The sequence below is a fragment of the Maylandia zebra genome, linkage group LG7 (assembly GCF_041146795.1).
Source record: "Maylandia zebra isolate NMK-2024a linkage group LG7, Mzebra_GT3a, whole genome shotgun sequence".
Taxonomy (NCBI): domain Eukaryota; kingdom Metazoa; phylum Chordata; class Actinopteri; order Cichliformes; family Cichlidae; genus Maylandia; species Maylandia zebra.
In genome coordinates, this window is record NC_135173.1 from 667,501 (window position 1) to 681,024 (window position 13,524).

Here is a 13,524-nt window from a genome sequence, read left to right on the forward strand (position 1 = left end):
AACAAAAACAGGAAACATGCCCTCGTGATCCTCTGAGCGCTGAAGCTAAAATCGTTCTTTTTGACCAATAATATTGCAGGTTTCATGACCTGCTCTCCACATGCCATCAAACATATTATTCAGATGAAAACGACTGACCGGTGGAGTTAATAAATCTTTATTTAAATCAGAGCAGATAAAAACATTAAGGCAGATGAGCAGCGAGCGCCGAGCTGCGAAATGGAACCGCAGGCTTTAACTACACAAGCGTCGCTGCGTTAATAAAAACAATAGAAAATTATAAAGCCAGAGAAAACAACGACACACAATGTGACAAAGAACCTGTGTGTGTGTGTGTGTGTGTGTGTGTGTGTGTGCGTGCGTGTGTGTGTGCGTGTGTGCGACATGATGCCGTGTGCGGGACGATGAAAGAACGGGTACTTGCACGTTTTTACACATTTACTTGGTAAAACAATAAAGTGCTGTTACTGTCGACCTTCGGGGACCGGCGGGAGGTGCAGACTACAGCCCGTTTTCATTTCCCATCAGCTGCCTCGTGCGTTAACTTGGTGTTTGCAGTCCAACATGCACCACCGCGCACGACACTTCTGTTTTTGAATGCGAGGATTTGAGACGTGAACACAGCAATAAATTAAAAGTCTGAATGCTCCCAGCTGCTTATCAGCAACAGTTTACTGTTAACCAGATGGTTAACTAGCACTGAAACAGGCAACACTGCCCGGTGAGCGACATCATTAGGATGGGCGCTCTGTGACCTCGCTGTTCTGAACAAAACATGAAACTCTACGTGTTCAAATGCTGGACGCGTGGGCAGCTCGTCCGTCCAGCCCTGAGAACACGTGGTGGACTTATTGTTGTTCAAGGCTGCCCCAAGCTTCCTCACAGAAACCGGAAGAGTTCAGCCTGGAGGCAAATCTAGGCCACAAAGGATTAGCTTTGGTGTGGGCCGCTTCAAATGGACCAAAGAGATTATTTCACACGACTGAGACCAAAGCACTGCTTTATATTCTTCTGATACTTTATATGATATTGACAATAAAACTGGAAGTCGGTGCAGCAGTTTACTGAAACATGCAAACATCATTAGAAATATAGTATTTAAGGAACAAAGAGACTTGGTACAACTTATAGGTCGATATTTGATATCGTTAACTTTATTGGTCTCTTAGGTGAGCTGTAGTTTCTCTACGTAGTCTGCAGGAATAGTTCTCCAAGCTTCTTTAAGGAGATTCAAAGCTCCTCTTTGGATGCTGGCCTTTCCTTTTTTCACCAGTCAAAATGATCCCAAACTGCTTTAAGAGCGCTGAGATCTTTTTTAAGGACATGCTGCACACCAGGTTTCAGTTAACAGTGGATCAACTGAAGGGCTACATCTGTGCGGTCACGTATCAGCTCTGGATTTTTTGCTCCACGACTGTCAGATATGTTCATCTGTGGTAGATCGTCTTTTCTACTTCACTTTTTAAGGGGCCTCAGTTTTCTAAGGACATGCTGCACACTACGCCAGGTTTCAGCTGAAACACCTCAGAAATCACCTTGCTGGTCTGTTTTATCGGAGGTGTTTTTACCAGTGATAAAGTCCCCAAAGACAGTTTTCTGTTATGTGCGGACACAGCGCTGGCTTATCTTTGGAATTAGGGGCTTTTGTGATCGAGTCACTCACAGGAAAGTGTTGAGTGGCTCTGAAAAGGGTCTGACACAAGGACTGGTTGGAAAATGTGTCCAAAGACTAAAGACCCAGTTAACAATATAGAAGAAAGCAAATGCTTCCTTGGAAGCAGAACATCATGAAACATCATGAAAGAAGCTTTTTGACTGATCTGCATGTTTGTAAGGAAACAATCCCATTTCAGAGAAAAATGTTTATTTAATTTTGTGAGATGCTAAATATGAAGCTACTCTCTTAGCCTAGTGTAGCACGAACACTAACATGAGCTAGCTGATCACATGATCCTCAGATCACGTGATGTGTTCATTTGCCAGGATCAAAGGTGTGTCTCCTGTGCATGCTGATCCTACACCAACCTGCTGCAGTTTCATTTGTTTTAGACGCCACGATGAATTATTTCATTTGACAAAGCAAAGCTAAAGTCCCAAGATTGCAAAGAACTCATTTCAAACTCCAGACAAGTCTTCATATCTGAAACATCGCACCTGCTGGGTTAAAGGAGCAGTAAGAAACGCTGAGACGGCACTGTCAGAGCTTCCCCACAACTGTGCACAGAGACAGGGGGCAACGCTCGCTGCCTTTTACGTCTAAGTGCAAAAACATTACCCCCGATAAAAACAAGAAAATACAAGAACTCAATCGAAGACAGCGGCTGAACATTTGACTTCCAAACGTGTGTGTGTGTCTGTGTGGACGGGTATTAACATCTTCATGGGGACCAAAAATTGGTAGTTTACTATACTTGTGGGGACAGACAGCCCTCGTGGGGACCAAAATCCCGGACCCAGGAGTGTGAAAGAGACTCAAAATGTGGTTTTAGTGTCAGGGTTACAATTAGGTTATGGTCAGGGTTAGGGCCAGGCATTCATTCTTCATGGTTAGGCTAAGCGGCTAGGGAAAGCATTATGTCAATGAGATGTCCCCACAAGGATATAAATACACGTGTGCGTGTGAGAGAGTGTGTGTGCATGCGTGTGTGTGTGTGAGTGAGTGTGTGTGTGTGTGTGTGTGTGAGAGTGTGAGTGTGTGTGTGTGTGTGCGTGTGTGTGTGCGTGTGTGTGCGTGTGTGTGTGTGTGTGTGTGTGTGAGAGAGTGTGTGTGTGTGTGTGAGAGAGAGTGTGTGTGTGTGTGTGAGAGAGTGTGTGTGTGTGTGTGTGTGTGTGTGTGTGTGTGAGAGAGTGTGTGTGCATGCGTGTGTGTGTGTGAGTGAGTGTGTGTGTGTGTGCGTGTGTGTGTGAGAGTGTGTGTGTGTGTGCGTGTGTGTGTGTGTGTGTGTGAGTGAGTGTGTGTGTGTGTGTGTGTGTGTGTGTGAGAGTGTGAGTGTGTGTGTGTGTGTGTGAGAGAGTGTGTGTGTGTGTGTGTGTGTGTGTGTGAGAGAGTGTGTGTGTGTGTGTGAGAGAGTGTGTGTGTGTGTGTGTGTGTGTGTGTGTGTGTGAGAGAGAGTGTGTGTGCATGCGTGTGTGCGTGCTGTGCCTGCGACAGGCAGCGTGGTGTCACTCCTGGAGAGCCCAACCTCCAGAAACCTCCTACACACCAGCACGCCGCGTCGCTCACACTGGCTTACAAACGCACGAGATGATTGGCTGTTTCTGGTCTACTGATGACCTCGCTGTGTTCAAAGCTTGTTCAAATACAGACTCCAACGTGTCTACGAATCACGTGAACCGTCGTTTTGTTTGTTTGCAGATTCTGTGTTTGCTCTTCAACAAAGAAGCGATGAGCACAGAGACAGGAGTTACATTTATATGCATTTGTCTGGTTTCCCCATTCATTCCTATTTGTGTACATTTTCCTTTGCATGCCCCTCCCTCCATTCAATCCTTGTGTATTTGTTCTTCAGTCAGTTTTCTTTGCCCACGCCAGGTCGTCCGATCGAGGTTTCTGCCCAGTCAGCTGTTCGATTAATCTCTCCATGGATCTCCAAAAGCCCAGCTGGTCCAGCGGATAGTTGCACCAACCTGGGAAGGATAGAAGCCAGGGGAGGAAACGATTAAAGTGCAAGACGTAAAATGATAAAAGCAAACAGCAGCAGGACAGGGAAGGGATGCAAGCAGTGTCACAGGTATGCATTTGTCTGGGGCCTGTTCACTTCTTGGCCGGGTTGACCGCTACGCGCAAATAAGATGGCAGGTCTGGACTGCAGCAGTCGATGTGTAAGTGTTGTCACGATCATTTTGTTCTGGCTAAATATTTCCACACTGTGTGGGCTGTCTTTGCTGTCTGCATCCCTGTGGATCATTAAATGGTTTTAACTACTGGTATCAGGATCACCCAGAAGTTCTCCACTCAGGACATCTCCAGGAGCCACGTCTCAGACTGAAAAACAATCTCGTCCTGAAGCCCGCAGTCCAAAAACTGAGTCGATGGTCGTTCTTCTTTAAAACAGCCCAAATACCCAATCTAGTTCCTGTTACTGACAGCTGCACTCAGCAACCACCTTGTTAGGTACACCTGTTCGTCTGTTAACACAGATCCCTAATCACCCAATCACACGGCAGCATCTTTTAGACCAAGACAAAATGCTCAAGTTCAAACTGTAAGAAAGAGTGAGCAGATGTGCTCCTCTGTTTCACACACTGCTGGGATTTTCCCACAGAACAATCTCTAGGGTTTACAGAGAATACCCTGAAACAGTGAAAGCATCCAGACAGCAGCAGTTTTCTAGGAAAAAATTACTTTTGGAGGTCAGAGGTCAGTGGAGAGTGGCCGGGCTGCTTCAAGCTGAGGCAGGACGGCTGCAGTAACTCAAATAATCACTGATTACAACCAAAATATGCAGAAGAGCATCGCTGAACGCACAACATGTTGAACCCTGAGGGAGATAGGACCACAGCAGCATCTCTGAGGAATGTTTCCTGCTCCTTGTTGAATCCACCACACGAAGTATCAGGGCAGTTTAGAGGGCAAAAGAGGACTGATGTATAAAGCACTTTGTGGAGTCAAGCAGCACATTTACCTAATCACGTGTCCGGTGAGTGGATGTCACGTCTGAAGATCTGAGTTAGTGGCAGTAGCCAAATGACGAAAATCGTCTTTTCAGGTTCTTTGTTTCCTTCTTTTTTCCTCCACGTGTAATTTCCTGTCCCCTCTGATCTGATTATGCACTGACAACATTTACAGGGGTGAAGGTTTGAACATGTTTAGTCCTATTAACACGTGGGAACACGTGGGAACACGTGGGAACACATGCTCGCTCAGTGTCGTCGCTCACAGTGTCGTCGCTCTCGTGCCGTTTACAGAATCTGAACAGCTGTGAATGTTTCTTAGACTATCACGCTGCAGATGGATGCAGGCCAAAGTACACGGAGTATGAATGCATGGCTGTACAGTAGTCTGTGAATACGCGTGACTGCTGTGAAACAACATGCCTATGCAGAGGGCACACAGTCCCGTGACACCTGAGATGAAATCCATTTCATCATTTCAGCCAAAGACACAAACTCGTATCTAAACTCTAAAAGTCGATCGCACAGAGACACGAAGACAGCACAAAGACCCACACGGACGTTGTGTACTTGTGCTGCACTTGTGTGATGTGTTTGCATAGGGTTCTTGCAATAGCTGCAGGGATGCGTGCACGCGCGTCCCTGCGGTGACCTTCTCTCGGCTGGAAGACGTTGAAGCAGCCAGAGGTTGTGTTTGATTTCACTCTCCGCTGTCTGTCGCTCGATGTCTTCCTCCACCACACTCCTTTTTTATTCCTCCAAATCCCTGCCTCCCACCCCCCCTCTCCCCCGTTCCTCCCCTGTCCTCAGCCCCCCCCCACCTGTGAAGTCCTATTTGTTAGAACAGACAGCAGGTTAGCATTAAATATACATGGGGATTGTCAGCCGGTGGCGAGCACAAAGGCAACTAGGCGAGCCCCAGCGGAATCCAAGCCAGGCCCAGGCAGCCGGGCTCGGGGAGCGGGGGGCCGTCGCCGTCCCCCGTGGGCCCCTCTACCCCACCAGCCCACCACACACACACACACACACACACACACACACACACACACACACACACACACACACACACACACACACACAGGTTAGAAACCAAAGAGAAGGTCAAAGAGACTAGCACACAGATGCTGGAGTATGCAGATGTACGCAGTGTGTGTGTACAGACACACAAGTCTGCCACCCCCCTCAGCTCACCCACACTCACACACTCACATCTGTCGTCCACTGGGGCGCAGGGTGATGTACAAGCTGAATCCCCCTCGAGTATCCTCCCCTCTCTCCCCCTCTCACCCAGATGCAGGCAGAATACTGAATCTGTGAGCGAGGCCTCGTCTCTGCAGAGCCACACGCACGCAAACGCTTTCTTTTAGTTATTTATAAGAATCACACAGACACATCCGCCATCTCATCCGAATCTGCAGAGAGCCGCACGGGAAATTATTCTGCAGCTTCAACGATGGCGATCTAAAATGGCCGCCCACGACGATCGCACTGACAAACGGTCGAGGGTGACGAGGAAGGTTTGGGTTTGCTGATAGATGTAAAAATAAAGGGAGGACATTATTCAGGGGTTTGGTCGTCTGGCGTCGCGTGATCTGTTCTTCGGTGCACGAGGAGGCCGAGCTCGCTCACACGGACGATGTCACATACTTGCAAACATATGGCGACTGTACAGTCCAGCTGTGTTCCTGTCCTGGCATCTTTCAGCATGTATCCCACGCTGCCGGGAGGATGGCAGGTTTGTGAACAACAGGAAATCTGGGGCCGGACGTCCCAACAACAGTGGAGGACGTTTTTACACGGATCTGTCATTTATAAGACTCAGCCTCACATCGTACAGGGAGTGCAGAATTATTAGGCAAATGAGTATTTTGTCCACATCATCCTCTTCATGCATGTTGTCTTACTCCAAGCTGTATAGGCTCGAAAGCCTACTACCAATTAAGCATATTAGGTGATGTGCATCTCTGTAATGAGAAGGGGTGTGGTCTAATGACATCAACACCCTATATCAGGTGTGCATAATTATTAGCCAACGTCCTTTCCTTTGGCAAAATGGGTCAAAAGAAGGACTTGACAGGCTCAGAAAAGTCAAAAATAGTGAGATATCTTGCAGAGGGATGCAGCAGTCTCAAAATTGCAAAGCTTCTGAAGCGTGATCATCGACCAATCAAGCGTTTCATTCAAAATAGTCAACAGGGTCGCAAGAAGCGTGTGGAAAAACCAAGGCGCAAAATAACTGCCCATGAACTGAGAAAAGTCAAGCGTGCAGCTGCCAAGATGCCACTTGCCACCAGTTTGGCCATATTTCAGAGCTGCAACATCACTGGAGTGCCCAAAAGCACAAGGTGTGCAATACTCAGAGACATGGCCAAGGTAAGAAAGGCTGAAAGACGACCACCACTGAACAAGACACACAAGCTGAAACGTCAAGACTGGGCCAAGAAATATCTCAAGACTGGTTTTTCTAAGGTTTTATGGACTGATGAAATGAGAGTGAGTCTTGATGGGCCAGATGGATGGGCCCGTGGCTGGATTGGTAAAGGGCAGAGAGCTCCAGTCCGACTCAGACGCCAGCAAGGTGGAGGTGGAGTACTGGTTTGGGCTGGTATCATCAAAGATGAGCTTGTGGGGCCTTTTCGGGTTGAGGATGGAGTCAAGCTCAACTCCCAGTCCTACTGCCAGTTTCTGGAAGACACCTTCTTCAAGCAGTGGTACAGGAAGAAGTCTGCATCCTTCAAGAAAAACATGATTTTCATGCAGGACAATGCTCCATCACACGCGTCCAAGTACTCCACAGCGTGGCTGGCAAGAAAGGGTATAAAAGAAGAAAAACTAATGACATGGCCTCCTTGTTCACCTGATCTGAACCCCATTGAGAACCTGTGGTCCATCATCAAATGTGAGATTTACAAGGAGGGAAAACAGTACACCTCTCTGAACAGTGTCTGGGAGGCTGTGGTTGCTGCTGCACGCAATGTTGATGGTGAACAGATCAAAACACTGACAGAATCCATGGATGGCAGGCTTTTGAGTGTCCTTGCAAAGAAAGGTGGCTATATTGGTCGCTGATTTGTTTTTGTTTTGTTTTTGAATGTCAGAAATGTATATTTGTGAATGTGGAGATGTTATATTGGTGTCACTGGTAAAAATAAATAATTGAAATGGGTATATATTTGTTTTTTGTTAAGTTGCCTAATAATTATGCACAGTAATAGTCACCTGCACACACAGATATCCCCCTAAAATAGCTAAAACTAAAAACAAACTAAAAACTACTTCCAAAAACATTCAGCTTTGATATTAATGAGTTTTTTGGGTTCATTGAGAACATGGTTGTTGTTCAATAATAAAATTATTCCTCAAAAATACAACTTGCCTAATAATTCTGCACTCCCTGTATATCTGACAGCCTGACAGAGACACGGGCTGATTCCCCTGCACGACTCTACGAGAACGTCGAGGAATCTGAGCAGACACATGAGTGACCGTCCTGTCACGAGACAGTAGCAGTCACGTCTGCCCCTCTGATACGGAGCTCAGCATCATACCGGTGGTAATGCAGTAATACGTCTCGTGCGGCGACACGTGGTGGATGCGGTGGTGTTTCCGTGGCAACACCAGATGCCAGTCCTGGAGCAGCGTGACCCATCGCGGGAGGCCAAAGTAGGAGTGGCTCCACTTGTGAATCTGATTGGTTAGCGTGACGAAAACCGCCAGGGCGAAGACGTAGCAATCCCAGGGGTAGGATTCCAGCAAGGCCTCTGAAAGGTGACAACAGACACAAAGAAAGAAGACGAGGGAAAGTTAATGGAATAATTGATCAAAGTGTTCAGTGTAATGAAGGAGCAGGACTCCCACAGAGATGCTGAACCTCGGAGGTGCTGAAGAGCCTGAAAGGAGAGGATGAAACATACTTTATCTAAAGAAGATGTTAGCAATGGTTAGCATGATGTTTCCAATCAGACGACGAACAGATGACTGCACACATTCTGCCACACTGCAGGCACCAGGTCAGGGGTGAGGAAGTAAGCAGTCTACACTCAAAGAAGGAAACGAGGCCATGTTTCCTGTTCTTTACTGAGCACCTAACTTCCTGCTGGTGTTTAAACGTAACTATGAATCATTAAACATTAACCCTTTAAGACCTACCATAGAACCAAGTCCACCAGAGCTTATATTATATTCTTACATGCTGTGGAGCCATTTTCGGGAGCATTTCAAGTTGCTATACATCAATACAACCATTATAGCCCAAATTTTAATAATATGTCTGCATTAGGTGCATACTGATTACATAAATTGCAAAAAAGTGCAAAAACTACAAAAAAATTGAAAATCGTTTTTGCTTTTTTAACATATATTTGTAGTTAGAGAAATTTAAGAGGCTTATCCCTCAAAACTGTAAATACAAAAAAGTTGCACAAAATAGTTTCCCACCACAGGAAATTTATTTTGAGTGTCTTCATAGTTTTATTTTTGAAATACACCAATTTTTATATACTGCAGGAAAAACGAAAATAAATATTATACAACAAATTTGCAAAAAAGCAGCATATGCATCAAAATAAACTATTTCCAGCAGTGCAATATGAGTCCTCAGCATCCCAGAAATGACACAGAAAGTCATAAAGTCAAACATAACTTTTAAAAGCACCAGTATAGGCTCATGAGGCCCTGATGGTAAAAAACTACATTTCCGTGAAAATGACGTCACTTCCAGTTTTGGGCAGGTCATGGCGGACATGCGAAAGTTCGAGCTGATGGACGTAGGAAGTGTTACAAACAGCTGATCGGATCAGCAAAGCGTGTTTCTGGAATATTATGTTTTTGTTGCTGCAAGTGCTTTTTATGATGTTTTTGCAAAGCTATATGTGGAAGGAAACTGTGACCGAGGACAAGCTGATGGCATAAGATGCAAGTACAACTCCTCCGGTTTCATATGCTTACGCGGTTCCGGTTCTACCGGGATTTAAAAATAGTTACGCACAACAGAGCGTGCCCGCTCCGACCGGCTTTAAAGGGTTAAAGAACTTCTGAGGCTCAGGATACACGTCACACCTGCACAGGTATGGAGGGAGCGACCCGAGCGCTGCTGGCTTTGTATGCGAAGGCTGGGGAACGAAGGTAACACAAAGTCACAGTGAAACACAGTAAAAGGTCACTGAAAGCTGTCAACCAATGGGATGAGAGAGCACTTCAAAAAATATGGAGTACTTTTATTGAGAAATATCTGGTGTGATGTTAATTTGCACCAAGTAAGAGGTAACCTGCTGAGTCCCATTTATTCATTCTTAGCCTGAACTCTAACAGGAGCGGAGTCACCATCAAACAGTCAACATTAGCTGAGATGTTATATGACAAGTGACCATCTTTATTCTGAATATCACGCTCTGCAGTGTCAAACTCCACGTGCAGCCCAGTCTGATGTCAGGAGCAGTAAAACTCCTGGAAACCTCCGAATCTCTCCTCTCAGCGAGAACTGTAAAAAGGTGCATTTTGATTTCACATTTGAACGTTTAATGAGCCGTGCATTTACAAAATGATGTTGAAGACTTTCAGTTATTCTTTGTGGTGCTACAAAGGAAAAAACAGCTTTCAGTGCAGCTTTTGGAAGTAAAGGGTGAAATTAAAAGTATCTGATGCTGACTCAGTGACAACACTACATAAATCACAGAAACGGGTTAGCGATGTCTTTTTTCCCTTTCTCGGCCCTCTGTGATGTCAGCAGGATTGGATACACTGAATCTGGTCAGGCACACAGCACTGCAAGCACAGACGCTCCATCATTGTTTTACAACGAGCAGCCAATCAAAAGAAAGTTGGATTAACTGGAGGGGGGCTCAAAGGAAGATGTTTATCTCAGCCTCGCCGAGCCTCGCTCGATCGTGGAAAGCTGTCCCACACTAACTGCAGCTGGACATGCGTCCCCTTTGATGCAAACTCTGACCCAAAGACAACGACAGACACCGGTGGACTGATAACACTACAGCTGATTAATCAGACGTCCTGACCGCGGCCACGCACTCGCCTATAACAAGCATTTTGTCATCGGTAGCTGAAAACTGTTTACGGAGTCAGCGCTGATTTGAGCTGACAGCTGACAAACATGTCAGGACTCACACAGAAGCAGCTGCGCACAACATTTCTGACAATAATGAATGCATGAACAGTATAAGGATGCGCACAGCCTCCATGAACGTGTGAATCTGGTTTGTCAGCTGATAGCTCTCGGTCTTCCTGTGACTTACAGCTGTCCTCTCTCTGTCCGTCTCCATGCCTTGTCCCTTGTCTTTGGTGAAAACTACAATCTCTTGACCCCAGTTCAAGTGCAGACATGACAGCTGGAGATGTCACCTCGCGCTTTTCAGATTTCCCCGTCTACCTCTGTCTCCGTCTTTGTCTGGTGACCGCTCGACACTGCGAGGAGCTCGACATGACAGGTTTAGATGTCATCTCACCGCTACGCGACCCTCCGCTGCCCCCGCGCGCTCTCTCGCTTCCTCTGTTCTCCGTGCGCTCTCGCCCTCGAACGCTTAGCTGCGACCTCTTAAGGCGCGGACATGACAGGTGTGGATGTCACTGCGTCCGTTTGGTGACCTCTTGACTCCCTGTGGTGTGTGACATGACAGGTGTGGATGTCACCTACAAGTGGACCTCACTGTTGCTGCCTCTAATCTCTCCTCCCTCTCGCCTCATGCACGGATCCCTCCTGTGGACAAGCAGCTGAACTTTTAACATTTTCATTCTTTTGGTTTCAGACGATTTGTTAAAGTCTGACTCCCCTTAAACGTACCGATGATCTTTTACAGACACTTACACCGTTCAAACACAATAACACTTTTAACCTTTACTTTCTTTTGACATTTCTGGTTAGTTTTACATCTAATCTCTAATATCATGTCAATAACTCAAATGTATTTTGCTCATGCACGGTAGAGCTAAGTTAGGAAAGCTAAAGCATTTATTTCTTCTGAATGGAGACTTTTTAAAAAGGGATGTTTTGCACATCAACACTTACCAGACCCTCACAAACACCTGCTGAGATAATAATGACGCAGGACTGTTTAAGAAAGGCCATCAAATCAAAGTTTTATGTTTATACTCCGAGAAACCACAGTAAAGGTACCCAAAAGAACTGGAAAACTACTGAATACGTGTGCACAGGAGGGATATGGCCTATACTGGATAAATGATGTTAAATATGGAGCTGCCAGGCAGGAGCAGACGTGCACAGAGTCATGGATGTAGTGAAGGAGACTATACAGAGGGTTGGTGTGACAGGAAGGAGGTAGGAAGATGGTAAGATGGAGGTAGATGGTAAAAATGGTAAATGGCCTGTATTTATATAGTGCTTTACCAGTCATTAAGGACCCCAAAGCGCTTTACACATCCAGTCATCCACCCATCCACACACACATTCACACACTGGTGATGGCAGCTACATTGTAGCCACAGCCACCCTGGGGCGCACTGACAGAGGCGAGGCTAGATGGTAGATGATGTGCTGTGGCGATCCCTAAAAGTAGCAGCCAGAAGCAGGAGTAGTAGCAGCAGTAGTAGCAGCAGTACTAGCAGCAGTAGTAGTAGTATTATTTAGGGTTTTATGCGAATGTAACAACTCGATCGTTGTCATTTATGTTCTAAAGCATATAGTTAGTCCTGGACCAGGTGACCCTGAATCCTCCCTTAGTTATGCTATTTTGGTCGACGGCAAAATATCTATAATCCACTTTAATAGTAGAAGTTTATATGCAAATTTTCACAAAATAAGGGAATATTTAAGCAAATTTACACATCCATTCAGTGTGATTGCAGTATCTGAAACATGGATTAATAAACAGAAAGGAGAGGACTTTGTAATAGATGGATATGAATTAAATCTTACAAATAGAAAGAATAAGAATGGCGGTGGTGTGGCCTTGTTTGTGGATAAAAATTTAAAATACAAGATGGTAGAAAAAATGACGATGGCGGTAGATAATATATTAGAGTGTGTAACAATAGAAATTAGTATGGGAAAAGAGAAAAATGTCATTGTAAGCTGTATATATAGAACACCAGGTTCAAATACTGAAATTTTTAAGGAGTGGGTAGATAAAACATTCATTAGGACAAATCAAAAAGTCATGTTCATTTGTGGGGATTTTAACATAGATCTACTAAATCCAAACAAGCAGAGAGCGACAGAGGAATTTATTAATACAATGTATAGCTTGGGACTTTTTCCAGTGATCACTAAGCCCAGCAGGATTACAGCACAGTCGGCAACCCTAATAGACAATATATTTACTAATGAAATAGAAAATAGAACCATAAGTGGTCTCCTAATTAATGACATCAGTGATCATCTACCTGTTTTTATAGTGTATAACAGCAATTACAGGAAGGTTAAACAGTAAAACACAATAAAATACAAACGAGTGAGAACAGAAGAGTCAATAAACGCATTCAAAAGTGATTTACTCAAGCAAGAATGGGAGATGCTGTATAAGGAAAAAAATATTGATAAAGCTTATGAGATTTTTTTAGGAAAATTTAAACTGTTATATAATAGTCATTGCCCAGTAAAGAAATATAGTAAAAAACAAAAATATGCAGAGTGCCCATGGATTACAAAAGGATTGCAAAATGCATGTAAGAAGAAAAATACCTTATACAGAGAATTTATAATGAACAGAAGCACAGAAGCTGAAAATAAATACAAGAAATATAAAAATAAATTAACGAGTATTTTAAGGTCATGTAAAAAGGAATACTATGAAAAATTACTGATTATGAATAAAAATAATATTAAAGGGATCTGGAAAACATTAAATACCATCATCAAAAAGGGCTTGGGGCAGGCAGACAATCCTTCGTATTTCGCAAATAATGATAGAAATATTACTAATATGAGCGATGTGGTAAATG

At 44.8% G+C, this 13,524-nt stretch overlaps 1 protein-coding gene across 1 annotated transcript in view; it reads right to left on the reverse strand.

The window, feature by feature from the left end:
• Positions 1-141: 141 nt before the first annotated feature.
• The window catches only part of peds1a (plasmanylethanolamine desaturase 1a), a 61,244-nt gene continuing 47,861 nt past the window's right edge, over positions 142-13,524 (reverse strand). The window contains exons 5-6 of the mRNA XM_004569183.5: positions 8,163-8,375; positions 142-3,627 (exon numbers count right to left, since the gene is read on the reverse strand). Coding sequence (XP_004569240.1) covers positions 3,506-3,627; positions 8,163-8,375 — 335 coding nt within the window. The 3' untranslated portion in view covers positions 142-3,505. The remainder of the gene's footprint in view (positions 3,628-8,162; positions 8,376-13,524) is intronic.